This window comes from Hemicordylus capensis, chromosome 2, assembly GCF_027244095.1.
Source record: "Hemicordylus capensis ecotype Gifberg chromosome 2, rHemCap1.1.pri, whole genome shotgun sequence".
Classification (NCBI taxonomy): Eukaryota; Metazoa; Chordata; class Lepidosauria; order Squamata; family Cordylidae; genus Hemicordylus; species Hemicordylus capensis.
This window is the reverse complement of record NC_069658.1, coordinates 25,378,728-25,403,967: the sequence shown is the minus strand read 5'-3', so window position 1 is coordinate 25,403,967 and position 25,240 is coordinate 25,378,728. Positions and strand designations below refer to the sequence as shown.

Sequence of the window (25,240 nt, the reverse complement as noted above, 5' to 3'; positions counted from 1 at the left end):
CTCCACCCTATACCTTTGCATTTGGGCGTATGGGGCTATGTGCAGAACCTTGCTGCGCTGAATTTCATGTTGTTAGCTTCAGCCAGGTTTCCATTCTGTCAAGGTCATTTTGAACTTTATTCCCTTCTTCGGAGGGGTTAGCTACCCCTCCCAGTTTTGTATCGCCCGCATTTTTGTTGCATTGCTTGCAAAGAATGGTTGTTTCCAGTAATGTGCATGTTAACAGCAGCAGATGACTTGACCTTCGGGCAAATCCCAATTCAAGACTAGGTAGGAAGGTTAAAGGTCAGAGCAGACATACTACACAATGTTCCAGGTGCCCTTTAACAAAACGTGTGCACAGTTGCACAAGAGTGCACTTCTACAAATGCATGGAATTGTGCCAACGGAGTCTTACAATAGACAGCCATTGGAAATAATGGGCACCAGTGATCCCTCTAATTTTTTTCATCTCTGTGCAGAATGAATTTTGTTCTGGGTGGCAGTATCAAGGTCATGGGCGCACATGTGCATTCAGAATGGGGCCTTCCTGATTCAACCTGAGCGGGATCTAAAATGAACTGAGCAGACATCCAAAAACTTGTGAGCACACGCACATGCACACTCTTTACAGGGAACAGTGATGTCCACCCATTGTGCAACGATATTTGTGCAATGTTAATGACGATCAGGCAAGCAATTGGCCATTTCAATTTCATGACCAATTTTAAACATTACATTCATTTCATTAAAAGGCACATGGAACATTGTGCAGTGTGTCAGCCCAGGGTTCGAGATCTTGATAAATCTATAGCTACAGTTCCTTTAAGAAATCAGTGGCAAGCAGAGGTTCTACCAGTGCAAGTTCTTCCAATATTACTATAATGTTGGAAGGAGCAGAACCAACCCCCACACACATTGGTTAAAAGCAGAGCAGCACACTTCATAGCCTGGGCAGAGGAAAAGAAACTAGCATGGAAAGGAGCAGCTTGTGCAATAATCTCCATGCTCTCTGAAATGCCTCAGATTGCTACATGTAGGTCCCTGCCATAGTTTATTTATTTTTATTTATTTAACATATTTTTATACTGCCCAAAACTTACATCCCTGGGCGGTTTACAGCATAAGAACATAAGAACAGCCTTGCTGGATCAGGCCCAAGGCCTAATTAGTCTAGCATTCTGTTTCACACAGCGGCCTGCCAGATGCCTCCAAGAAGCCCATGAGCAGGGCGTGAGGTCTTGCCAGGCTCACACATTTTGGCCATTGGTACCATGGGACGAATGCTCAAAGTGATTTTTGGCAACAGCTACTAGCAAGCTAGAGGTTGCTGGTTTGAATATAGGAAAACACCTATATCGGGCAGCAGCGATATAAAAAGATGCTGAAAAGCACCATCTCATACCGTATGGGAGATGGCAATGGTAAACGCCTCCTGTATTCTACCAAAGACAACCACATGGCTCTGTGGTCGCCAGGAGTTGACACCGACTCGACGGCAAACTTTACTTTACCTCCCTAGAAGTGGAAAATAGGTGGCAACATTGTTTTCTCTGTGCTATAACTCCTTTTTTAAAAATCCCTACCTCTAAATAATTTGGGTAATTGCAATCATTTTTGCACAGAGGAAAGGGTTAGGGTCAGGGTTAGGGTAACAACAAACAAATTGTTGTACGTTCTCTATGGAGTCACCTTCTCTATGGAGTAACCATTCTCTGTGGAATGTCCTTTGGAGGACATACCTGCCCATCTTCATTTCCATTCCTTGGAGAACACTGATAAAATTTTACAGTAGTTTCCATGTTTTAAAAAACTTTTACAACCCCATTGCCAATTTGGCTGCTGCAGGCCCGATGGGCAGGATAATAAATGCATGGTGGCACAGCAAAAGCTGAAAGAACTGTGTGGCTATTACCTGATTTCCAGCTCTAGGGGTGTAGCCCTTGTTAAAATCATAATGAACATTTGTCCCCCCCAGATGGTACCAGCTGGCTCAGGTACTACTACGCCATATGCCAGCATTGCCAGGCTCCTGGTTCCCCTTGCTTTTGAGAAAAGCTTGCCATTGTGATATAGGCTTCTTCTTCACTCGACACCCTAGTCTCATTGTTGGTATATAGCTCTGCCTGTAATCCAGGCGGGATGGTGGGTGCTGAAGGCATCAGTATTGATGAAGCCGAATTGGTGCTGGAGGCTTCACTGCAGCCATGCTGGCTACCAGAACTACTCCCACTGCACAGGCTGGCACTGATGAATGGGTCACCATTGGCATGGTTACTTCTGCCCAAACCCCTCTTCAGCATCTCAGCTGGCCACATTCCTTCATAGGCCAGAGGCAGCTTCAACCAGCCATGATTAATGTGGATCAGGCTTGTCTGGTCTGGTCCTTTCCCCGTTGTCTCCAGAACACCTGCATCCCAAGCAAGCAGTGGCTGCTGAAAGCAGTTCACTTCTGATTTGGCCTGAATGCTGTTCACGGTGTGGATGTGAGCATAGCCCAGACTCTCAGGGTCGAAGCAGCTTAAGTCAGAATTCTACAGGGAAAGGAAGATATTTACTGTGAGATGCTATATAAATAATCACAAATGAAAAGAAATGATCTTAAGACCCAGAATGAAAGTGTATAATACAGGGGTTCAGACATGTCATGGGGAACCTCAACTGAACCAGAGCTTCATGAAACCCTTTTCTGACAGCTTCATCTTGGGAGCATATGCTCTCTGCTCCCATCTCTGCATGAGCAACTGCTTCCTATTCAGATTATGATAAACCAAGATTGGTCATGACATATACACCTACCAATCTCAGCCTATTCTAACCTACTTGCTTCAGAGAACCCAGGGGCTGAAGTGAGTTTCTGATCTCAGGCTCTCTGAAGCAAGGAGGTGAGAATAAGCAGAGATTGGTGGGTTCTGATGTCATGACCAATCTCAGCTTGTCCTAGCCTAGATAGGAAGCAGATGGGGTGGAAGCATGGGAGGTCGGATCATATGCTCCCCAGGCTGAGGGGCGACACACAGACCTCCGCTTCAGTCGAGATTCTGCAAGACATCTGAGCCCATCAATAACATCAATATTATCCGGTGAGAATAGATTTCTGACACACAGAACTGGCAAGGTGGTTCTGCTTGGATCTGACCCTTCAGGTTTGCCTTCACCTACTGTTTTTCTTAAGAACATAAGAGCAGTCCTGTTGGACTAGGCCCAAGGCCTATCTAGTCCAGCATCCTTTCTCCCACAGTGGCTCACCACCAGATGCCTCTGAGAAGCCCACAGGCAAGCGGTGAGAACATAAGAACATAAGAACAGCCCTGCTGGATCAGGCCCAAGGTCCATCTAGTCCAGCATCCTGTTTCTCACAGTGGCCCACCAGATGCTGCTGGAAGCCTACAGCAGGAGTTGAGGGCGTGCTGTCTCTCCCGCCATTACTCCCCTGCAACTGGTTCTCTGAGGCATCCTGCCTTTTGAGACTGGAGGTGGCCCACAGCCCTCCGACTAGTAGCCATTGATGGACCTCTCCTCCATGAAGTTATCCAAACCCCTCTTAAAGCCATCCAGGTTGTTGGCTGTCACCACGTCCTGTGGCAGAGAGTTCCACAAGTGCATCATGCGTTGTGTGAAAAAGTACTTCCGTTTGTTGGTCCTAGACCTCCTGGCAATCAATTTCATGGAGTGACCCCTGGTTCTAGTGTTGTGTGAGAGAAAAAAGAATTTCTCTCTCTCCACTTTCTCCAAACTGTACATGATTTTATAGACCTCTATCAGGTCTCCCTGGAGTCATTTTTTTTCTAAGCTAAAAAGCCCCAGGTGTTGTAGTCTTGCCTCATAAGAAAGGTGCTCTAGGTCCCTGATCATCTTGGTTGCCCTCTTCTGCACCTTTTCCAGTTCAACAATGTCCTTTTTAAGATGTGGTGACCAGAATTGTACACAGTACTCCAAGTGTGTTCGCACCATAGTTTTGTATAAGGGCATTATAATATTAGCCATTTTATTTTCAATCCCCTTTCTAATGATCCCTAGCATTGAATTTGCCTTTTTCACAGCTGCCGCACATTGAGTCAACACTTTCAACAAGCTGTCCACCATGACCCCAACCCGTGGTGAGATGATCTTCCATTTTCCCATCTTGTCCTAACAGGTCTTTAAGAGTGTTCCTAAGAGAGGGCAAAAGAAGTGGTTCCCACCATGTGGTGGTGGTGGTACCACTAGTGTTGCACTGTGGTTAAGAGGATGAGCAAGGAAATGGGTGTCCCTGGTTGCAACCACAGCTCAGGCACAAACTCAAGCTGGCTCTACATGTACAGAAGAATTATGTGGTAGATTGTCGAGGTGATGGGATGGATCATTCCCCTTTGGACTGCACATGGGAAACCCTCTACTTTGTAATGTTCCCCAGATGTAAGAAAGGATTTCCTGCAAATAGCACTTAGCACATCAGGGGGAAATGATTAATTTTTAATAATTTAAAAAACTTGTTTTAATAACTATTTTATAGGTTTGTGCACAAAACCAGGTGGGGGAAGTTAGAAGGTGGGGGGTTGGACTTTAGGGGTGGGGGAGGGTGCACTTACCCCTCCCTCCACTTTCCACCAGCCGGCGCTCCGTTAGCAAATGGTCTGTCGGGGCAGCAGCATACCTCCCTGCCGCCCCGTCCCCTTGTTGGACCCTACGTCACCGGAAGTACCTGATGCACCTGTGTGCGTTGGCGCATGTGCGCCCACGTCACGCTGGCAAGTGCATACGCGCTGTCACACGCAGGCGCGTTGGGTACTTCCAGTGACGTAGGGTCTGATGAGGGGACAGGGCGGCAGGGAGGTACGCTGCCACCCCGACGGACCCTTTGCTAACAGAGCACTGGCAGGGGAAAAGCAGAGGGAGGGGTAAGTGCACCCTCGCCCACCATTAAAGTCCACCCCCCACCTTCGAACCAGCGGAACTGCCACACTTGAACCAGTTCGAGGCCTATAAAGGGCCTCTGAACTGGTTCTGCGCACATCCCTACTTTTTTATTCTATTATTTTAATTGTCATGTATTTTATTCTGTGACTTTTAAATATTTTAAATTTTGTACACCACCTAGAAATGCACATAGCAGGTGGTACAGATAGATAGATAGATAGATAGATAGATAGATAGATAGATAGATAGATAGATAATTTAAAAATGTGTCTAGCCTAGCCAAGTGTTGTGCTGGTTTACAGTTTGTGTGGCATTCATAAAGGAACATTCAAAACTGGAGATCTCCCTCTGTAATTTGATGTGGCACAGTCCACATTACCATCTGATCCTTTTGCAGATGTGTAGAGCAGGCCTCAGTGGGTAGCCTCAGGTAAGCCACAACTCTCAGCCTTGACCTCCAACTCAGAAATCTAATACTGACCTATCTTACAGGCTTATTGTTAAGGATTGCTGGCCAACATCCAGAGCAGGGAACATGAAGAATGAGCAGTATTGTGTTAATGCAACAGGATATTTAGTTGCATTAAAAATGAGGATTGCTCAACAGCGCTATTGTTCCAGATGCAAAATTGTTGCCATTAGATGGTGCAACAATTTTTGCACTCGTGTGAAATCCTTCCGCAAGCAGTTCGTTGCTCTGCATGCCAGCCACAGGCTTATTGTTAGCTCAGCCAGCTGCGCACCAAGACAGATGCAGGCTCTCTGGCTCCATGGCCCTCACCAGTGGCATGGGAAGCCCCGATGCAACCTAAGCACTGCTTCACAGCAGCTACAACCGACTCTCATTGAGGAGCTGCTCTCATGCATGAAGAATTATAAGCCACTGAAATTAAGCAAGTGAAGCACTTGGGGTTTTCAGCATAAACTCTATATAAACCCTGGGCAGCAGTAACAATAATTTCTAGAGCACTTTCAATATGCGGAGTGAATTGGGAGGCCCTTATCACATTCATCTTAAAAACGAGCGAGTCATCACCCATGCTTATCCACATGTTACATACAGGGAGCTGATGCTGGGCAGAGGTGCACCTAGGTAATTTTGGAGCCTGAAGTTCTTTGGAGGCCTGCCCACTGCAAGTTAAGCATCATTTTTAACATGAAGCTTCTTGAGGTCACAATCCACACCACCCAGGACAGACAGACAAAAGAGGATTTGGGGTGCCCCAGTGGATAGGGACCCCCTGGACTTTGGCCCTGAAGTCCAGGGGTAAGAGCACCTCTGATACTGGGAGAGAGTGATGAATAAGATCACCCACAGAGTTAAGGGTGGAAGTGCTTCATATATCATGGCTTCCTACATGGAAAGTTCCAACTGAAACCCTCTAGTTTGGGATGTGATGACAAAAGGAGTGTGTGTGCGTGTGGGCGGATGGGGAGAAACTTTCCAGGCCCTGTTATCTCTTCTGTGAGCTGTGTGTAAGGTCATCTTTGCCTTGGTGCAACTCTGTGGGTGAGATTCATAGCAGATTCCAATGTGTGTGGAAACGATGTAGCATGCTCAGTATCTGCAGGGTCAATCAGGGTACTGGCAGGGTCAATGGGGCTACAGGGACATTATTAGCATGAGCTTATCAAGCCCTTTGTTTCCCTGCTTTGCAGATTGTACAGCATATTGAGCAAACAAGTGGAAGCGTGGTCAAACATGGATAACACGAGTACTATAATTTTTTTCATCTGTGTGCGGAATGAGTTTTGTTCTGGGCAGCAGTATCAAGGCAGTGCGCGCGCATGTGCATTCAGAATGGGGTGTTCCTGATTCAACCTGAGCGGGATCTAAAATTAACTGAGTGGACATCAAAAAATGTGTGAGCGTGAGCACATATGCATGCCTTAGAGGCAACACTGGTACCATTCTTTTCCCCAGCTGAGGGCTAACAGAACTAGTTCTTATGTACTAAGAGGCACCTCTTAAAGTGGTGATTTAGCCATTTAGCAGAGAGAGAGGACAACTGTCCCTATTCACCCTCGGCACAGCATCCCTCCTCCAGCAGCTGTTACTGGTGTCTATCTTACATTTCTTTTTAGACTGTTGTGAGCCCTTTGTGGACAGGAGACCATCTATATACTTATTTCTCTAAGTCAGGCCATCCATGCGTGGGGACGTGGCAGAGAGGAGATGATTGGCTGACAGAGGGGAGGGAGGAAAGGAGGCTATTGGCTGACAGAGGTGGGGGAGGCAATTGGCTGACAGCGCACGAGAGTTCAGAAAGCAAGAAGGCAGCAGCCAGAGAGGAGTGTGGGTGGCCGCTTCGGAAAGCCTGGTTCATAGGAACATAGGAAACTGCCATATACTGAGTCAGACCATTGGTCTATCTAGCTCAGTATTGTCTTCACAGACTGGCAGCAGCTTCTTCAAGGCTGCAGGCAGGAATCTCTCTCAGCCCTATCTTGGAGAAGCCATGGAGGGAACTTGAAACCTTCTGCTCTTCCCAGAGCGGCTTCATCCCCTGAGGGGACTATCTTGCAGAGCTCACACATCAAGTCTCCCATTCATATGCAACCAGGGCAGACCCTGCTTAGCTATGGGGACAAGTCATGCTTGCTACCACAAGACCAGCTCTCCTCTCTGCCCACTGGGGTCGTGAAGCAGGGAGTTTGGGGGCTGGGGACGTAGTTTGTGGATGGCCAGGGAATTCTGCCAGGGAATTCGGCAGAAGGAGGCAGGTGGCGGTTCTCCACTTCAAAACACGCCAGGGAGCTTGAGAGTTGTTGCGGGGGGGAGAGCGAGCCAGGGAGTTGTGCAGGGGGAGAGCGAGTGAGAGAGTTGTGGGGGAGGAGCGAGCGAGAGAGTTGTGGGGGGCAGCAAGCGAGAGAGTTGTGGGGGGCAGCAAGCGAGAGAGGTTTTTGGGGGGATTCCAGAGACTCGGTGCATGACCACACAGATGCTCTGTGCAGAGTCAGCAAGTCTTATTTATTTCTCTCTATGTAAGCTACTTTAGAAATGTTTGTTGAAATGCAGTATATAATTAGTAGTAGAAGTAGTAGCAATGTAAGCTTTCCCGTAGCAGAAGCGACAAGAGTACAAACCTTTTTTAGTTTGTTGCAGAGTTTATCCAAAGTTTTATCATGATTAGGGAGGGCTGGCCACACTATGGGTTTGATCCTGGAAAAGGAGATAGAGCAATACAAGTTGAAGAACAGCCTGACCTTGGCTCAAAGACTACACAATGCAATGTGCACAATGAGATGTTGCATGCATACAGTTGATTGACAGCACTCTGGCGCAACTATAAAATGGCACAAAACACGTTTACACAAGAGTAATGTGTAATCACATTATTTCCATGGGGTTAGCCTTGTGCTAACGTGCTTTGCTCAAACTTTGCAATTGTGTAAGAGCACCAAAATGCATGCATGCAACATCTCATTGTGCACATTGCATAGCATGTGAGCCACTATCATTTGAGAAAAGCCTCAAAGTACAGCCCCAGACCTGTAAGGCTGCCCAACATTTTTACACACCTGCAATCACTGAGGTCAGTTACTATAATGCAGGGGTTCTCCAACCTGGGTCCTCAGATGTTGGACTACAACTCCCATTATCTCTTATCAGCTTTTGGCCATTGTCACTGCGGATGATGGGAGTTGTAGTCCAACAACACCTGGGGACTCAGGTTTGAGAACCTTTGTGTTAGCAAGATTAGCAGCCATGGGGTAGGAAGAGGAGAAAGCAAGCATTGACCCAAATCAGCAATGGTACCTCTAGTTCCCCATTATAAGAAGTGCCTCTACCAAGCAAGATTTCCTCTCTCACTTCTAGGTTTGCAGTTATAGTAGCAATTGAACCTCATGAAACACCCCAATACTAGCCCAAGCATGACTCATATGTCTAAGCTTTTCTGCGCAATTGTGAAGGAGCCCAGTTCTCATCCATACTGTAACTGCTGCATGGGAGATACTTCCAGCAATGGATTGTGACCTTCTTCCAATGAGAAGAGTTTAAAATTACCTGTTTTTCCAAAATATTGGGACCAGAGAAATTATAAGCAGCAGCACAATGAAACCCAAAATGAAAGCTACCATCATGGAGAGGTCCTGTTCCCCATAATCTAAGATAAACAAATAATAAATATGGTAAATAAATTTATGGCAAAAGGGCCTGCATTTAGATTCTTTACTGATTTTCTTCATTTTATGTTAAGAATAAAAACAAACCATTATCAGCTGATACCAAGTAACACTGGTACATTAATTCTGTTCCCTTTCATTCTCCATAGCTTAATACTAAGAGTATATTACACGATTAATATTTGACTAGTCAAAGGCATTGATTGGTTCGTACTGAATTCTACTTAAACAGTATTTGTAGGTATACAACCATAACATGGCAGTTCAGAATGAACACAGAAAAGAAGGATTTCTCATGTTCCCTTCACTCTTTCCTGTTCTTTTTCTTTCATAACAAAGCGTGTGTAACAAAGTGTGTTGTGGGGGTGGGGGGCAGGGGGTGGTGTTATGCTGCCAGCTGCTTGAGCAGTAGTGGGAGGGGAAGCTTGGAATAAACCATGGAACTAGTAATGCAAATACAACCAATACCCCTGCTAACTGGGCAAAGGGGCACCTTTTAACATAATTCTCTTTGTTTAGCAGGGGGAGAGTAATTGGCCTTATCCACCCCCAGCACAGAACCTCCAGTGACTGTTGCTGGTGTCTATCTTATGTTTCTTTTTAGATTGTGAGCCCTTTGGGGACAGGGAGCCATCTTATTTATTTGTTATTTCTCTGTGTAAACTGCCCTGAGCCATTTTTGGAAGGGCGGTATAGAAATTGAATGAATGAATGAATGAATGAATGAATACCTTTCATTCAACAAAAGGTCCCAAAGTGGTTTACAGAGAAATAAATAAATAAAATGGCTCCCTGTCTCCAAAGGGCTCACACTCTAAAGAAGAAACATAAGAGAGAACCCAACAACAGCCACTGGAGGGATGTTGCGCAGGGGATGGATAGGGCCAGTTGCTCTCCCCCTGCTAAATAAAGAGAATCACCACTTTTAAAAGGTTCCTCTTGCTCAATTAGCAGGGGTAAGGAGTGAGCTCCTCTGGCTTGTATAGACTTGGCCCAGAAATAAGCCAAGCAACTTCCCAACACTCTAGGCAAAAGCTTGGCTCACGCCTGAGCCAATCTGAATTTAGACTGAGCTATTCCCCACTCCCATTGTGCAACCTTTGTTTTACTTCCAAAAATTCACACGCCTCGGTCATGACCTCATTAAGTAAGTGACTTCCTCTGTCTGTTGATAATTCATCTGGAACTCTAAATAAACAGCAGAAATCCAAGAGTTTGTTCTGCAGTAGTGAGAGCAGTATTGTTTTTGCTAGGGTTTTTTTTTTTTTTTTTTTTTTAAATTGATTGAAAGGTAGTTCTGTCTAGGGTCGTCCACTAGGCAGAACCAGTAGCCCACTAGGCAGAACTAGGCAGTCAGCTAGAGCAGCCGTTCCCAAACCTTTCCTGTATGTGGACCACTACATTGCCATCGAAAGGTTTTGGGGACCACCACGTAAGCAAGCCATTTTAAACATTTTAAACATACCCTATAGCTGATGGGAGATACCTATATTAAGCGGTAGTAAAAAGACAGCTATTTCTAATAGTTTATTATGCTCACTCACAAACATATTGCACTCACTACACTACATTTACCTGCAGTAGGCCTACCAGTGGGAAGAAGATAACATTTAGCTGATGAGAAGACTGAAAATGGGGCGATTCCCCCCCAATTCCCTCCTTCCTTCAGCACAATTACCCTCAAAAGATCTGCTCCTGAGGGTTGGGGGGTTGTATTATAGAAGTACATGGGGTTATATAATTATTATTCATCTTGCCCCCCACATTGACCACCCGCAGTACCTTCACGGACCACATGTTGGGAACCACTGGTCTAAAACAGGGGTTCTCAGCCTTGGGCCTGCAGATGTTGATGGACTTCAACTCCCATAATCCCCAACCAAAGGCCATTGGGGCTGGGGATTATGCGAGTTGGTCCCATAATCTGGGAACATCTGGGGACCCAAGGTTGAGAACCCCTGATCTAGAGGGCCAATTCTTGGGGGTGCTGCAGCTCCCAGGCAGAAGTCAGGCGGGCAGGGACTGCCTCTCGGCTGGTTTCTAGCTTGTATTCCTGATCCTTCAGTATGCCCTGCCATCACCCTCTCCCTGCCTCACTCTGCTCTGTTACTGCTGCAGCTGCTCAGGTAGGAGCTGGTTTCTCAAGTGCCTGGACCCAAAAGTGAGAGAGCCCAGCACATCAACCACATGGACAAGTGTTCCATTCAGGTGGGCAAGTTCCAATCAAGATTTTATTAATGTAATATCAGTGAAGCTCCTGATTTGATTTGGGTTCTTATTTTGGGTTTATCTATCATTTTATGTGTTGTCATAACTACTGTATGACCATTGCTCATCTTGTCTAGTGATTTGCAAAACAAAAAAAGTCCCAAGATTTGGTACTTACTGATTACATCTGGCTTTCTGGCTTGAGTTTTGATGAAAGCAGAAAGGCTCCAGTCACTCCAAATGCCATGGAAACGCTGTCCATTGGGCTTCGATCGGACTTTGATCTCATACGTTGTATCTGGCTCCAAATCCTTCCCCTGAAGTTTTAATTCAAGGTAATCCACTTGCACTGTGGTCTAAAAGGGGGGATAAAATGTGTTTTTTCCTCCCCAAAATGCATGAAACTATATGACCTTTACAAGAATCAGTTAGTTTTCATTCATTTAAGAGCAAATGAAAGTTCATGCCAAGAATATTTTGTTTTTCACCACGTCCTTATAATTTTTCTGCAGCAATGAGATGGGGGCAGGGAGAAAACGGTGGAAAGAGACCCACGGGGCCATTTTCACTTCTTGTCTCAGGGTCGACTCCAAGCTTGCTACGCTCCTGCATCTATCAATGTGTGTCTAGCAGAGTCATAGGTTACCACTGAAATACAGCAGTAATGTCTACCAGGTCCAGTCTCATCCTATAGGACAGGCAGAATCTGAATATGAGAAACACTGGGGTGGTGAAGTATAATATGGACATCACCCTTCCCTGGAATGGATGGTGAGATGGCACTTGTACGAGTAGGCCCTGGTATAACTTGCTCAGCCCAAGTATTAGGTGTTTCCTGTTAAGAGCAATTATTAGAATGGTATGGGGCTGTTCCTATGACAGCAGCTTCCACAATGCAATGGTAAAATGTGAATCCGATCTTTGACCCAATGCAGAAAACTGCTTGTTGGTGACATTTACCATGTAATGGACAATCACTAGACTGGACCTTAATTAGTTAAAGATTCTCCAACTGACTTGATACTCAATTGAGTTGGTGATGTGTGCCATAAGAAAAAAACTATAAGAATCATGATACAGTGCTGCACAAGTGGGACGTTTCAGTAAATGAAGAAAGTTTGGGGCAGTGTACAAATTTGATTAAATAAATAAATAAATAAATAAATAAATGTCCCTATCTGGCCCAGCATAGCTTCTCCCATGGCTGCTGCTGGTGTCTCTTTAGTGCTTTCTTTTTAGACTGTAAGCCCTTTTGTGGGACAAATACCCCGCCCCCACACACACCATTTTTTTGGCTAAGCAAACCTCTTTGATAACTTTTTGTTGAAAATCAGTAATAATAATAATTACTACTACTACTACTACTACTACTACTACTACTACTACTACTCTGAATTTAAGATGGCCCCCCTGAAAATTAGAGGTTATATACAGGTTATACCTGCATTTATTCAAAAGGAATTCAACAACAGCAAAATATTTATGTAGCACTTTTCAACAAAAGGTTCCAAAGAGGTTTACATAGAGAAATAACAAACAAATAAGATGGATCCCTGTTCCCAAAGGGCTCACAATCTAAAAAGAAACATAAGATAGACACCAGCAATAGTCACTGGTGGTACTGTGCGGGGGCTGGATAGGGCCAGTTACTCTCCCCCTGCTAAATAAAGAGAATCACCATGTTAAAAAGGTGCCTCTTTGACCAGTTAGCAGGGGAAATTCAGGACTCTGAATTTAGGATGACTTCCCAATTTCTAAAATCAAAAACCTGGGGGGAAACCTAGTCTTAGATTCAGGCAAATACAGTAATTTAAAATCCCTGAACTGGAAGTTGTTCCCTGCTGGTTTTAGCAAGGGTAACCAGATTAAGCCACCCACTGCTGAAAATCAAGTACTAAGTGCCATTTGCTCTTGAATATAAAGATCTTTCAGATCTGCAATATGCAGCCCTTTAATAAAAAGAGATGAGGAAGACACCTTTATTGATGAGGGGGAGAGCAACTGGCCCTATCCAACCCGAGTATAGCATCTCTCCAGTGGCTGTTGATGGTGTCTATCTTATGTTTCTTTTTTAGACTGTGAGTCCTTTGGGGACCAGCATGCATCTCTCTCTCTCTCTCTCTCTCTCTCTGTAAACCGCTTTGGGGACTTTTCTTGCAAAGCTGTATATAAATATTCATTGTAGGAGTAGATGGTGGATTACTGGCACATCAATAGAGCAGCAAGATGCCCCTGCTGCTGCTGCTGCTGCAATTGGAGCAGCTCTTTGAGACTGATCTGGCCCTGCAAGCTTTGCAAGGAGCACAGGGAGGAGAGAGAAAGCGGCCCTCCTCTCCACACACTCCTTGCACAGCTTGCAAGAAGCATGAGGAGATAAGAGGCGGTTGCTGGCAATTGTTCATCCTCCTCAAGACTTCCAGAGCTAGCAAGGACTGATGTTGAAAGGGCACAGCTGTGGGGCAAGCCAGTGTTGGGCACCTCACTTCAGGTGCTGCAGTACCTTGGGCCGCCCCAGCATTGCGGATGCTTGAAATATACATTTCAAGTCTCAGACATATTGTGAACTGCCCAGGGACTTTTTGAATGGGACGGTAAATAAATGCACTAATGAACTAACTAACTAAATAAAATAAAAATTAAATAATCCAACATAATATGTTCAAATATGATACTGTTGGAATAAATGCCAACATTACACATTATATTCTGTGGATATACGCTAAGATGATGACCAATATACAACCTCAGTTTCATAGTGGAAGCTTTTTAGATGGATTTAAGAGCACAAATTCATTTGACCCAAAGAAGCAAAGCAAACCAAGGAGAAATTCGAAGGAAAAGACAAAGCAGTTGACCAAAATCTAGTACTGTGGGTGCCAGTGGTGTAGCATTGGAAGGGCTGCCCATGTCCCTTTTGCTGGCAGCCCCCATGCAAAGGGGGCAGGGCCCGCCCCAGACCTCTCAATTGTATTTCCAGCCAGCGTTTGCTGACTGGAAGCATTTATTTCCCTTTCTCTTCCTCACTGGAGCGAGAGTAAGGGAAATAAATGTGGCCAGACATCAAACACTGGCTAGAAATGAGCTTGGGAGAGCTCAAAAAGGAGAGTCATGCAAGCTCTACCAGGTGCATTTCCAGCCACACAGAGGGCGCTGGCAGCCCTTTTCATTGGCGGCCTGGGTTCTTTGAACCATAATGTGCAATGGTGGCTCCATCCCTGGAGGGTGCATAAATGCTTCTACTCTTTAAAAAGTCTTAGAGACCTTTTAAAAGACTCTAAATACTTGATTTTTGACCCAAGCTTTTTAACTGGACAGTGGTTTTAGATTGTTCTGAGGTTTTTATTTTTAATCGGTTTTATGTTGTTGTAAACTGCCCAGAGACAGAGGTTTGGGGTGGTACACAAATTTGAAAAATAAATAAACAATAAGAATACTATCTATGAGACAGCTGCTACCTTTTGTAGTTTTCAGATGAAAGACAGTCCTCATATTTTTTCATGTACTCATACAGAATTGAGAGCAGAAAATGTATTAAGTGAGGCCTGAATTAAAATGATACATTTTTACTCACATCCCATGTTTTGTTTTCCTGCCGATAGGCTATTTCATGTATTAATTTGTTAGCAAGGTATGATATTGGTACATGCGGAGTTGAGAATTTGACAAGATACTCATTTGTTGCCTCTTGGTAGGTAATTTTTAAGCCAAATGGTGCTTCAGGTTTAACTGCAAAAGACAAAGTAAGAGAAAGCAAGTCAGCATCATAAAAGCGATGCATGGCTTCTTGAATGAGATATCATGGTGCCTAATCCTATGGATCAGCTTAGAGTGAAGCAGTACAAGTAGACACTCCTGCTGCTTCAGTTTAAATATGACCCTGGACCTGAGCACCCCCCCTCCCACTGTCCCACTTGTTTTCAATGAAGTACCATCTGTTGAACACACAGGTGAGGCCACCAAGAGCCAGGAGCCAAAATGGGCCAGTAAGATGCCCTAGACTGCCCCTGAGTTGTGAGTAACAAATATTTGAGTTATAAGAAAAAGTTCCAGAGTATTTTTACTTGTAACTAAAAGCTGAGAGAGCCTCAGATGGAAGCAGTCTGTAGGATATGAATACAACTGTTTTTCTTTTGTTCTTTTCTTTACAAGCCTCTCCGAGTGGGGTACCCCCCACCCAAGTTTGGGTGGAATCCCAGGAAACTCTCTTTCTTTTGCTATTGGAAAAGTACACAAAAATCCTCCACGTGCAAGCCTGCTCGTGGTGAGAAAACTGGTAGTTTGCTGAACGTCTGAGGATGTGCTTGCACCAGAGTAAGACCCCCTTCCTGCCCCCCGCACGTTCTACTGAGTTAAAAACCCCACTCAGAGAGGCTTGTAAAAGAAAAGAACAAAATGAAAAAGAGTTGTATTCATATCCTACAGACTGCTTCCGTCTGATGTGCTCTCAGCTTTTAGTTACAAATAAAAATACTCAGTAGGCTACAAGAATACCTCAAAAAGCGCCCCAGATGAAGTCGGGGCAGCACGCTTTAAAAATTGTGGTTACAGAGTTGCAAGGAACAGGTATGTAGGAAAATAGAAAAGCACCTTTAAAAGCTTACAGAGTTTTTTGCAACACCCTGGCTGGATGGGCGAAGGCTAGTGTTTCTTAGTTTAGTTACATCACAGGTAAACAACCATAGAACCGTTTCAGGGATATACAAAGCACTCACTAAAGTCTAATGCAAAATCTGACTAAAAAACTTTCCCTAGACTAAACTTCCCGCTGCCAAAGCCCTGGCTTCCTTTGTCTTGAATTCACCAAATCCTGGATGAGAATTCAAGCCCCTGCGGTTCTATTTTCCAAGAACTGTAGTCATCTTCCTGCAGACATCCTCCATGGTCACATATGTCCTCCTGGACTTCCAGCCCAGCTTCTTCTAACAAAGAAACTCTCCTTCCTCCCAACTCTCTAGGTCCCACCCACCTGGTGTGCTGATTGGCTGAGCCCCTGAGTTCACCAGCCTGTCAGTCAGGACAGGTTTCACTTCCAGTTAACTCTTTAGGGGAGGGGTGGCTGAAATCTACAGCTGCATCTGCAACTATTTATTATTATATATGTAACTATTTTAAGTTATCTAGCAGCTTTGGAATTGATAGCTCTTCCCAATGGATCGCAGATCTCTGAAGTGTATACTTGTACCTAGAAATCTGAGTCATTGCACATATTGTGTATATAAAGTAGCCCTGACCCCTAGCTTTGAACAAGAACAAGAACTTGTGTATTATTCTAAATAATGCCATAAATGATGAACCACCACCAATGAACTGATATGTTATGAACTGCCATCACCTTCTGGCATTGCTTACTGATATCAGTTGCGTTTAACTCCTGACACTGCGGTTTCATAGACGTCATGCTCAGGCAAACTTGTATTGGATCAAGGAAGTCCGACCCCTTCAAATTACATCTGCTTCCTAGCTGGCTCGCCATTGGACATGGTCGGTTGGTTTTCCCATCACTGCAAAGAATATAAAAATTGAAACAAAATTTCTCAATATTTCAAAATATGTCAGCTTTAAAACTGAGACGGTTTTAAAATTTGCTCTAAACGTTCAGAATACAAGGGCTGTGTAATCTAAGCAGGTTTCCTTAGAAGGAAACCTTTACGTTCAACAGAATTTGCTCAGAAGAAAGTGTGTTTAGGATTGCCGCCATGTAGTGCAGTCCTATGCATGGTTAAGAACATAAGAAGAGCCCTGCTGGATCAGGTCCAAGGCCTATCTAGTCTAGCATTCTGTTTCACACAGTGGATCACCAGATGTCTCTGGGAAGCCCACAGGCAAGAGGTGAGGGCATGCCCTCTCTCCTACTTTCACTCCCCTGCAATTGGTATTTAGAGGCATCTTATCTCTGAGGCTGGAGATGGACTATAGCCCTCAGACTAGTAGCCATTGATAGACCTGTCCTCCATGAATTTATCTAAACTCCTCTTAAAGCCATCCAGATTGTTTCCTGTCACCACATCTTGTGGCAGAGAATTACTGAGATACTTCTAACCAGCACAAGTACAGGCATCAGAGCATGTGGATGTGGGTTGTTCTAAGACAGGCAAGCATAGCCAACCTGTGGAGTTCCCATCCATTCCTTTTTAAAGGGCCATTTACCACCCAGGTCCCAGGTGATGTGCGCATTACCGCAGTAAAAACCTCCCTAGTACATCAGCCCGTTGGGGTGATCGGTACCATCTACTACCAGTCTTACCTTTCCAGTATAGCAAAGCCAATCTGAGCTTCATTCACGCTCCTCTCTATCCCTGTGATGTTGCAAACTAAGATTGGTGTTTGGAATTTTGGGATCCGAGTGAGACAAGCAAAGCTGGCATCCAACTCAGCATCTTCACAGACTTCTGCGGGGGGCAAGGGGGAGAAAGCAAACACATTGCATTGCAGACTGAAAAGTTAAAAGTACTTTATAACAAATACAATCAGTAGTTTAGCATCAAGAATTTAAAAATTGGGGGAATCTCCCCACCCCCACCCCTGGTTTATGTTCACTCTCTTCAGAGTCATGCTGGGTACCCTTTTTGTTTTGACCTTTCTATAGATTCCTTATTAACTGGAAAACATCCCAGCTTCATATTGTTTGGGAAATATCCCTTAAGAATTACTAGGAGTCAGTGTTGTCCAATTGACAGGTTGCTTCACTCTGGACAGGACCGTTTGTTACTCCAGTGAAGAATGTTTCCAAACCTATATTTGCCAATGTAATTACAAATGCTTAGCGGGACATTGGTTGGGGGAAACAGGATGGTGTTAAGACTGGAAACTTAACCCTCCCCACTCCTGCTTGTTCTCCTCCTCCAACAAATATTTGGGGATTTTTCAGGTCTCAGAACCTGGCTGAGGGAAAATATTTTAACAATGTGTAGGAAACATCTGAAGGGAAGAATTGGTGTGTGGGGGAAGGGTTAAGCATACCCTCACACCTGCCAACTCTCCCCTGCAAATGCAATATACACCAGATCCCCAACTTTAAAATGGTGGCCCTTAATCCTACAGGTGCCACCATATTTTGGCACAATAATTAGATATGACACCCAGCTACTACCTTCATGTACGACCTCTGTAATGCTGCTCTCCAACATATTGTCTAATTTTCTTAATTCACGACGTCTAGAAGGGCATAAGGTTCTCATCTCAGAGTTCAGGTGGAACCGACTACTCTACCATAACCCTACGAGAGTATTCTGCAATTTGCCTGAGGCCTTAAAATAGGAATCTAAATGGTTCCACCAGATGATAATCTGACATTGGGAATGAGCAACTGTGCCTGCAACATAATTCACAGTACCATATACAAACTAACTCAAAATAAATTTTATGGATTCTAAGTCATAAAGAATGATGTAGAATATCAATGAACTTACTATAAATGTACTTGCTGTAAATATAAGAAACATACATTACAAGATTAATAACTATAACTATAACTATAACTATAACTATAACTATAACTATAACTATAACTATAACTATAACTATATATATATATGTATAAGCAATGATAATGCAAAAATTATATTAAGGCTATACATAAGCATAGATGAAAATACCAGTATCCAAAGAATAAGAGTCCATAATAAGGTGGAAAAGTTCATCCGTTGTTGGAGGAGAGTAGAAAGCAGTGAAGCCCCTCACAAATATGCCTTGAATGGATGAAGGCAGAGGCATAACTAGGGAAAACGGCGCCCGGGGCAAGCACTGAAATGGCGCCCCCCCCCAACGTGCCCCCACCGCCGCCCCCCCCAACATACTACATTATACTTAGGTTTTTCCTCACAAGCGCCCGCCGCTGCCGCCAAGCCAGGCCACTGACTGGCCACCAGGCACCAGCAAAGCAATGGGGGGGGGGCGGAGGTGGCACAGAAGGGACTGCTCGTGGGGAAGGGGGCACTGACACGTTCCCTTGACTGCTGCAGCGCTGCTGCACTGAGCAGGAAACATTTGTATTAACAAGAAATTAAAAATTTAAAAAAAAATTGGTCATGGCGGCGCCCCCCATGTGACCAGAAAAGATGGCGCCCGGGGCACGTGCCCCCCCTGCCCCCCCTATAGTTACGCCTCTGGATGAAGGTAAACTCTTGGAGATGCAGTGATTTAAAAGAAGAAGCTGAACTTTTTGCATGGACCCAGTAGAATGAATTCCTTCAATAATTCGCTTCTCCTTTTACATTTTCCGCCCACGCCAGAGTACTCTAGCAGCACTTCCCCTCTGTCCTCATTCCCTCCCTTTCTTTCCTCCTCACCACAGCCCTTTCCCCCCACCAGCTTTTTATTTTATTTTATTTTAATAAAAGGGGGGTATGTGCTTTCTTTTTGGTGCTCCCTTTGTCCTTAGATTTTGTTAAATAGGGCCTCCTTTCTGGTTTGGGTTGGGGGAGGTAATTTTTGGTGTGTCTTTTTTTTACAGGTTGTTTCTTGTTTTTACAGGCTGTTATTTGTTTTTACAGGTTTCCCCTTAGTTGTGCCCCCATTGTATTGTATTGTATTGTATTGTATTGTATTGTTGTGGGTGGAGTGGGTGGGTAGGTTTTTTTAAACTATGGTTTTTTTAAATAGGGTTTTTTAGATCACCCCCCCCCCCTTTTTTAAATTTTTCTAAAAAGGTTTAAAAGCCCCTGGGCAGTATTTCCTCTAAGGTGTGTGTGTGCGTGCGTGCATGCTCACACATTTTTTTGATGTCCGCTCAGTTAATTTTACATCCTGCTCATGTTGAATCAGGAAGGCTCCCATTCTGAATGCATGTGTATCACTGCCTTGATAACTGCCACCCAGAACAAAATTCATTCTGCACACAGATGAAAAAAAATAGAGAGAACACTGCCCCCAGGTTAACTTTGGTATGTCTGAGCGCCATGTGGCAAGCAGAACTTGCAACAGGGTGGCAGGCAGAGGTGGGAGGGGTCCCCAAGCTGGTGTGGGAGGCCAGGTGGGGCAGAGAAGATGGCATGGGGTCCCACAGGTCCCCAACTGACGAGTTCTCTCCTATCTGGAGGAGCCTGCTGCCACTGAGCCAGGTCCATCTTCCGCCAGCTACTCCAGGTGCTAGCTCCTGACTAAACCATCCCCTCAAGGATCATGTTCAGCCGGAATGTGGTCCCCTCCCTTTATGTGAGATGCAGGGAGTTCATGTCAGCCATGCTGTGTGCAGAACTGGCTGGTACCAGTGTGCATTTCACCACTGATCTCTGGAACAGTGTGAGTGGAATGCACACTGCTTTCCTGGCCCTAATTGCTCACTAGTGGGGCATGGAGAAAGAAGGGACCTCCGGTGCTGCCTCTGGCTCCAGCGCATCCCACACCACATTTCGGCACAGGTGGGCCATCTTGCACGTGGAAACCTTGGGTGTCAACCACACCAATGAGGAGATGGTGCCATACTCCGCTGCCAAATCGAGGAGTGGACAGGTGGGTTGCCACACCTCACCTGGGGCTTCATTGTGGCAGACAATGGCTCCAACATCACAGCAACGGTAGAGTCAGTGTTGGAGTGTGTGAACATCCGCTGCATGGCACTCACGCTCCACCTGGCTGTCAGGGACACCTTGGCCTCAAGGAGGCGAAGGCATCCAGGGAACAGGGGCTGTCCCATGGTAGGTGCTGCTGCTGCCATGGCTGCGCTTCTGGAGAAGTCCCGCCAGACTGCAGCTCACTTCCACCAGAGTAAGAAATCCAGGTGCCTGCTTCATGAGCGGCAGGCTTCCTTAACATCTCATCCCTACAGATGTAGATGCCTGGTGGAACTCCACCTTCCTCTTGTTCCAGCGCCTGCTGGAGCAGGAGGTGGTGAGGAATGAGGCCTTGGCCGTGTGCGACCTATCCAATGTGGAGTGGAAGCTCATGTCTGAGATGGTGTTGGCACTTGAGCCCTTCCTGTTTGCCACAAAGAGCTTGTGTGCTACCACTCCTCTGAGTCAGGCTCTGCCCGCGGCTCTTCTCCTGGAGAAGCTGATGGGTGAACTCCGGACCTTGCTGACCACGCCAGAGGGATGTGCTCTGGCTGGAAGGCTGAGGACTGGAGTTGTCGACAGGCCAGTAGATGAGTTGGGTGACAGGGAGGAGTACGAACTGGCTCGTTTCTGTGACCCAACCATCAAGGGCAATGTTGTTTGTGCGGATGACTTGCCCAGGTGGAGGGACCTCCTGGTCACTAGAGTTAGAGAAGAAGAGGTCACTTGGACCAACGGAGGCCAGGAGGGTGGCAAGGGTGTGCCCCCCGAGCGTACGCAACCCACATCAAGCAGCAACAGTGCTGGTAGCCCTTCGACTCCCACCCTTTCTTCTTCCCAGTCTAGCAGCGCGGCATCCCAGGCAGTGGTGCCAACGCAGCAGGCAGTTCCTCCCACTAAATCAGCCTAGTGGTTTAAGTGGGTGTGCCCTGGTGCCTTGCCCAGTTTGTGGGAGGCTCGGCCTGCCAGGTCCACCAGTGCTGCTCAATGCGTTGCCCAGTACTTGGGGAAGCCTGTGGAGGAAGACCATGAGATGGACCATACACAGTTGTGGGCAACCCACCACCAAGTCTGGCCGGACCTGGCAATGGTTGCTGTGCGCCTCCTCTCCTGCCCACCAACCAGCGTTCAGAGCAAGCAGTGGGTTTTTCCACATACATAACACCCACTCGGTCCCGGTTGGACCCTGGCTTGGTCAAGCAGTTGGTCTTTCTCAAGGTCAACCTCCCCCTTCTGGGCTACCCTGAGCTAGACAAGTGATTGGCCCATGGTTAACCCATGGTGCCTGTCGCCTGCCCAGCAACAGCTTCTGTTCATCCTTCCCCTACCCCCTTCCTTCTTCAGCTGTGCCATGTCGCAGCATGCCCACAAGGGCTGTGAAATGACAACTGGACACCCCCGACCCGCCCACTGGCGTAACTCAATGCTGAACAAACCCCTGGTTCCACCTGACCACAGCACTCAGTGGGCCATGGGCACGCACACAAATGCTAGGTGGTTATGCATAAGGATTTATTAAGAGAACTCATACAGCAGCAAATCCAAACACAAATTGGATAACTGGTTGTTTAATGAGTTCTCTCAATGAATCCCTATGAAAAACATTTCATACTCGGGGCTTGGGGCTCTCTGGGAGGAATTGTGGCACAACCTGCCATGCCCCCAAACCCACTTTGGGGTACCCATGCACCCCCCCAAAGGGGGGGGAATGGGGCTGCCTCAAATCCCTACTCCCTATGGGAGAAATGCAAAAAATGAAAAAAATCCTCAAAAAATAATTAAACATCACAGGCGTGTCCAACTGCTTTGGGGTTAGGTGGGTGGTAGGCACCCCGGCGTGCCTACCACCCACCCCAGTTTTGTGCCCCTAGGTGCTCTGCATAGGGGAAAATGGGCCAGTTCTAGTCCTCATTATACCCTATGTAGTAACTTTTAGAACCGGTTCAAGTTGGATTCGAATTCAAACGAAATTGGGGTGGGGGTGTTCCAAGTAAAACCAAAACCGAACCTACCCACCCTGGTTTGAAGCTGGTTTGAATTTGAACCAAATAGGCCAAGCTGGTTTTGTGCACATCCCTAGTCTTGTCTATGCCTTTTCCACTGGTGAGAGAGAGATTGTCAGTTAATATATATCCTCTCTCTAAGAGGGAGCTTAACAAGAAATGTTTCAAACAACCAGTCTTCTTATGACTCACTGTAATCGCTTTCAATGTTTGATTTCCATGTTGCCTAGAATGACTGGTTGCAAAGCATTGTTGTGAAACTTATTCATGCTGTGCATCAAAAGCATGAGGCATTACAGGAAAGAGCAGATACACCAGCAGGGGCGTAGCAAGGTTGGAGGGGGCCCAGAGACAAGATTTTAAAATGGGCCCCTCGCTGATATACACACACAAACACACTTCACAAACAGTTTTTTTAACTCTCTGCTCCTGCCAATCTCCAAGAGACTCAACATAATTCATAGGGGATGCAACATGGGCGGGTGGGGAGTCATGTGATGTGCCTCTGGGGGGCCCCTCAAGGCAGTGGGGCCCCAAGACGACTGCCTCCCCTTGCCTAATGGTAGTTACACCCCTGCACACCAGGTACCAAAAGGTGGGAGTTTCTCTCACTTTGCTCAGGGACCTTCAAATGCTTGGCTTCATGAAGGCTTGTTCCATTTATTTTGCAGTGTGAGATGTTTATTATCACCTCTGCAGCCAAACAGTTTTAGGATGTGCCTAGACAATTATTTCACAGGGATATTGTATGCAAATACTCAGCCCATGCACCTTTGAGCATAGTTATTGACCAGAGAGCTGATAAACCCATGTTTTTCAAAAAGCAAAGAGAATGAAAGAGAGAGCAGTGCCCTGGACTGGCTATGACTGAGATATACATCAAACCATTCACAAAACTGGAACATCATAACACGATTAATGTTTGTTTATTTTCACATTTATATCCTGCTCTTCCTCCACGGAGCCCAGAGTGGTGTACAGGGGTGCACCTAGGTAATTTTGGTGCCCGGACCTGAAGGACTTCGGAGGGACCCCCGCGCCCCAACCCCCTGATGTGAGTTTTTTAAAAAGTTAAAGTTTTTTTTACCACAATGCTGAAAACGTCAATATTCTAGCTGCTATGTGTGTGGCTGGGGGATGAGCTGAGCAGGCCTGCCCCACCCCTGTGGTGGCAGCGGGTGGAGCGGGAGCAGGAGCGGGAGCAGCTGCTGGGCCTCACCGTTTGGCCCAGTGGCCCTTGAGAACTGCAATGTGCTCCAGTGCGCCTGTGCAGTTGGAATAGAGTGTCGCAAGCCCCGACATCACAGAGGCCATGGACTGGGGCCCCAAGTCCCAGAGTAAGAGCGCCTCTGGTGGTGTACATAGCTATGTTTATCCTCACAACAATTCTGGGGTGGGTGGGTGGAGTTAGATTAGGCCAGGCTTCCCCAAACTGCGGCCCTCCAGATGTTGCTGAACTACAACTTCCAGCATACCCAGCCACAAAAAATTGTGTCTAGGGATGCTGGGAGGTGTAGTTCAGCAACATCTGGAGGGCCGCAGTTTGGGGAAGCCTGGATTAGGCTGAGAGAGAAATGGCTGGCACAGAGTCACCCTGCAAGTTTTATGGCTGAACATTATAGATTTGAACTCAGGCCTGCCCGGTCCTAGTCCACCACAGTGTAGTTAACCACTACACTGTGCTGGCTCTCCAACATGATGGAAAATGTTAATGTGACTTGGAAAAGATGTCCATAATGGCTGTATGAACCACAACTGCATGTGATTTTAAACATATCTTCCAGAGAATAGCTGAGAGGATGGCGCTCTGTGGGTGGGAGATGAAGCTCTGTGGGTGGGAGATTTAATCTTTCACCACAGCCATGGTCCCAATCTGGACAGCTACTACTGATGAGGTTGGTAGCTCTCCTCCCAAGACAGAGAGCAGCCACAGGGGCTCCAGAAGGGACTACAGTTGGGAGCAAAGGATTAAGCCCCTGTTTTACTCCAACCCCACATCTCTCCAGTGGCTGTTGCTGGTGTCTGTCTTTCCAGTAGGCTTATGAGATCACCCAGCATTCTGTGTGTGTGTGTGTGTGTGTGTGTGTGTGTGTTGTCATCAACTTTGCAATGCCTAGACCAATATGAACCAAATTGGGTACAGTTGTAGGGATACCTCAACAATGTAGTTTGTGATTATGTCATCCACCCCAATTCAAGATGGCAGATGCATAAACGTTTGAGGCGCATGAGGGCTAACTTGTGAACTGCCTGATTTGAACCATATTTGGTACAGTTGCAGGGAGTGACACACAGGGACACCTCAATGGCGTGGTTTGTGATGATGTCATCCACCCAAATTCAAGATGGCAGGCACATGAATATTTGAGGCACAATTGGGCTAACTTGTGAACCACCTAACTGATTTGAACCAAATTTGGTTCATAGGGACTGCTCAAGAGCATAGTTTGTAATGATGTCATCCAGCCTGATTCAAGATGGTGGACACATGAACATCTGAGGTGCAAGTGGGAACCTAACTGAGAAAAATTA

General features: G+C 46.0%; 1 protein-coding gene across 1 annotated transcript; it reads right to left on the bottom strand.

Annotated features, from left to right (window-relative positions):
* Window positions 1-1,982: 1,982 nt before the first annotated feature.
* IL7R (interleukin 7 receptor) lies at window positions 1,983-16,656 on the bottom strand. Its single transcript, XM_053287900.1, has 6 exons — window positions 16,564-16,656; window positions 14,786-14,940; window positions 11,393-11,570; window positions 8,888-8,987; window positions 7,966-8,041; window positions 1,983-2,513 (listed from the first exon to the last, which is right to left on the bottom strand). The coding sequence occupies exons 1-6, from the start codon at window positions 16,610-16,612 to the stop codon at window positions 1,983-1,985; spliced, it is 1,089 nt and encodes a 362-aa protein (XP_053143875.1). The 5' UTR covers window positions 16,613-16,656.
* Window positions 16,657-25,240: the final 8,584 nt, after the last annotated feature.

Excerpts from the sequence above, each read along its gene's own strand:
- IL7R (XM_053287900.1), bottom strand. The coding sequence starts at position 16,612 with ATGACGTCTATGAAACCGCAGTGTCAGGAGTTAAACGCAACTGATATC. Across the intron at positions 11,571-14,785 it reads AGGAAAACAAAACATGGGAT|ACCACAGTGCAAGTGGATTA; the intron begins GTGAGTAAAAAT and ends CCCCCCTTTTAG. Across the intron at positions 8,988-11,392 it reads CAGAAAGCCAGATGTAATCA|ATTATGGGGAACAGGACCTC; the intron begins GTAAGTACCAAA and ends TGTTTATCTTAG.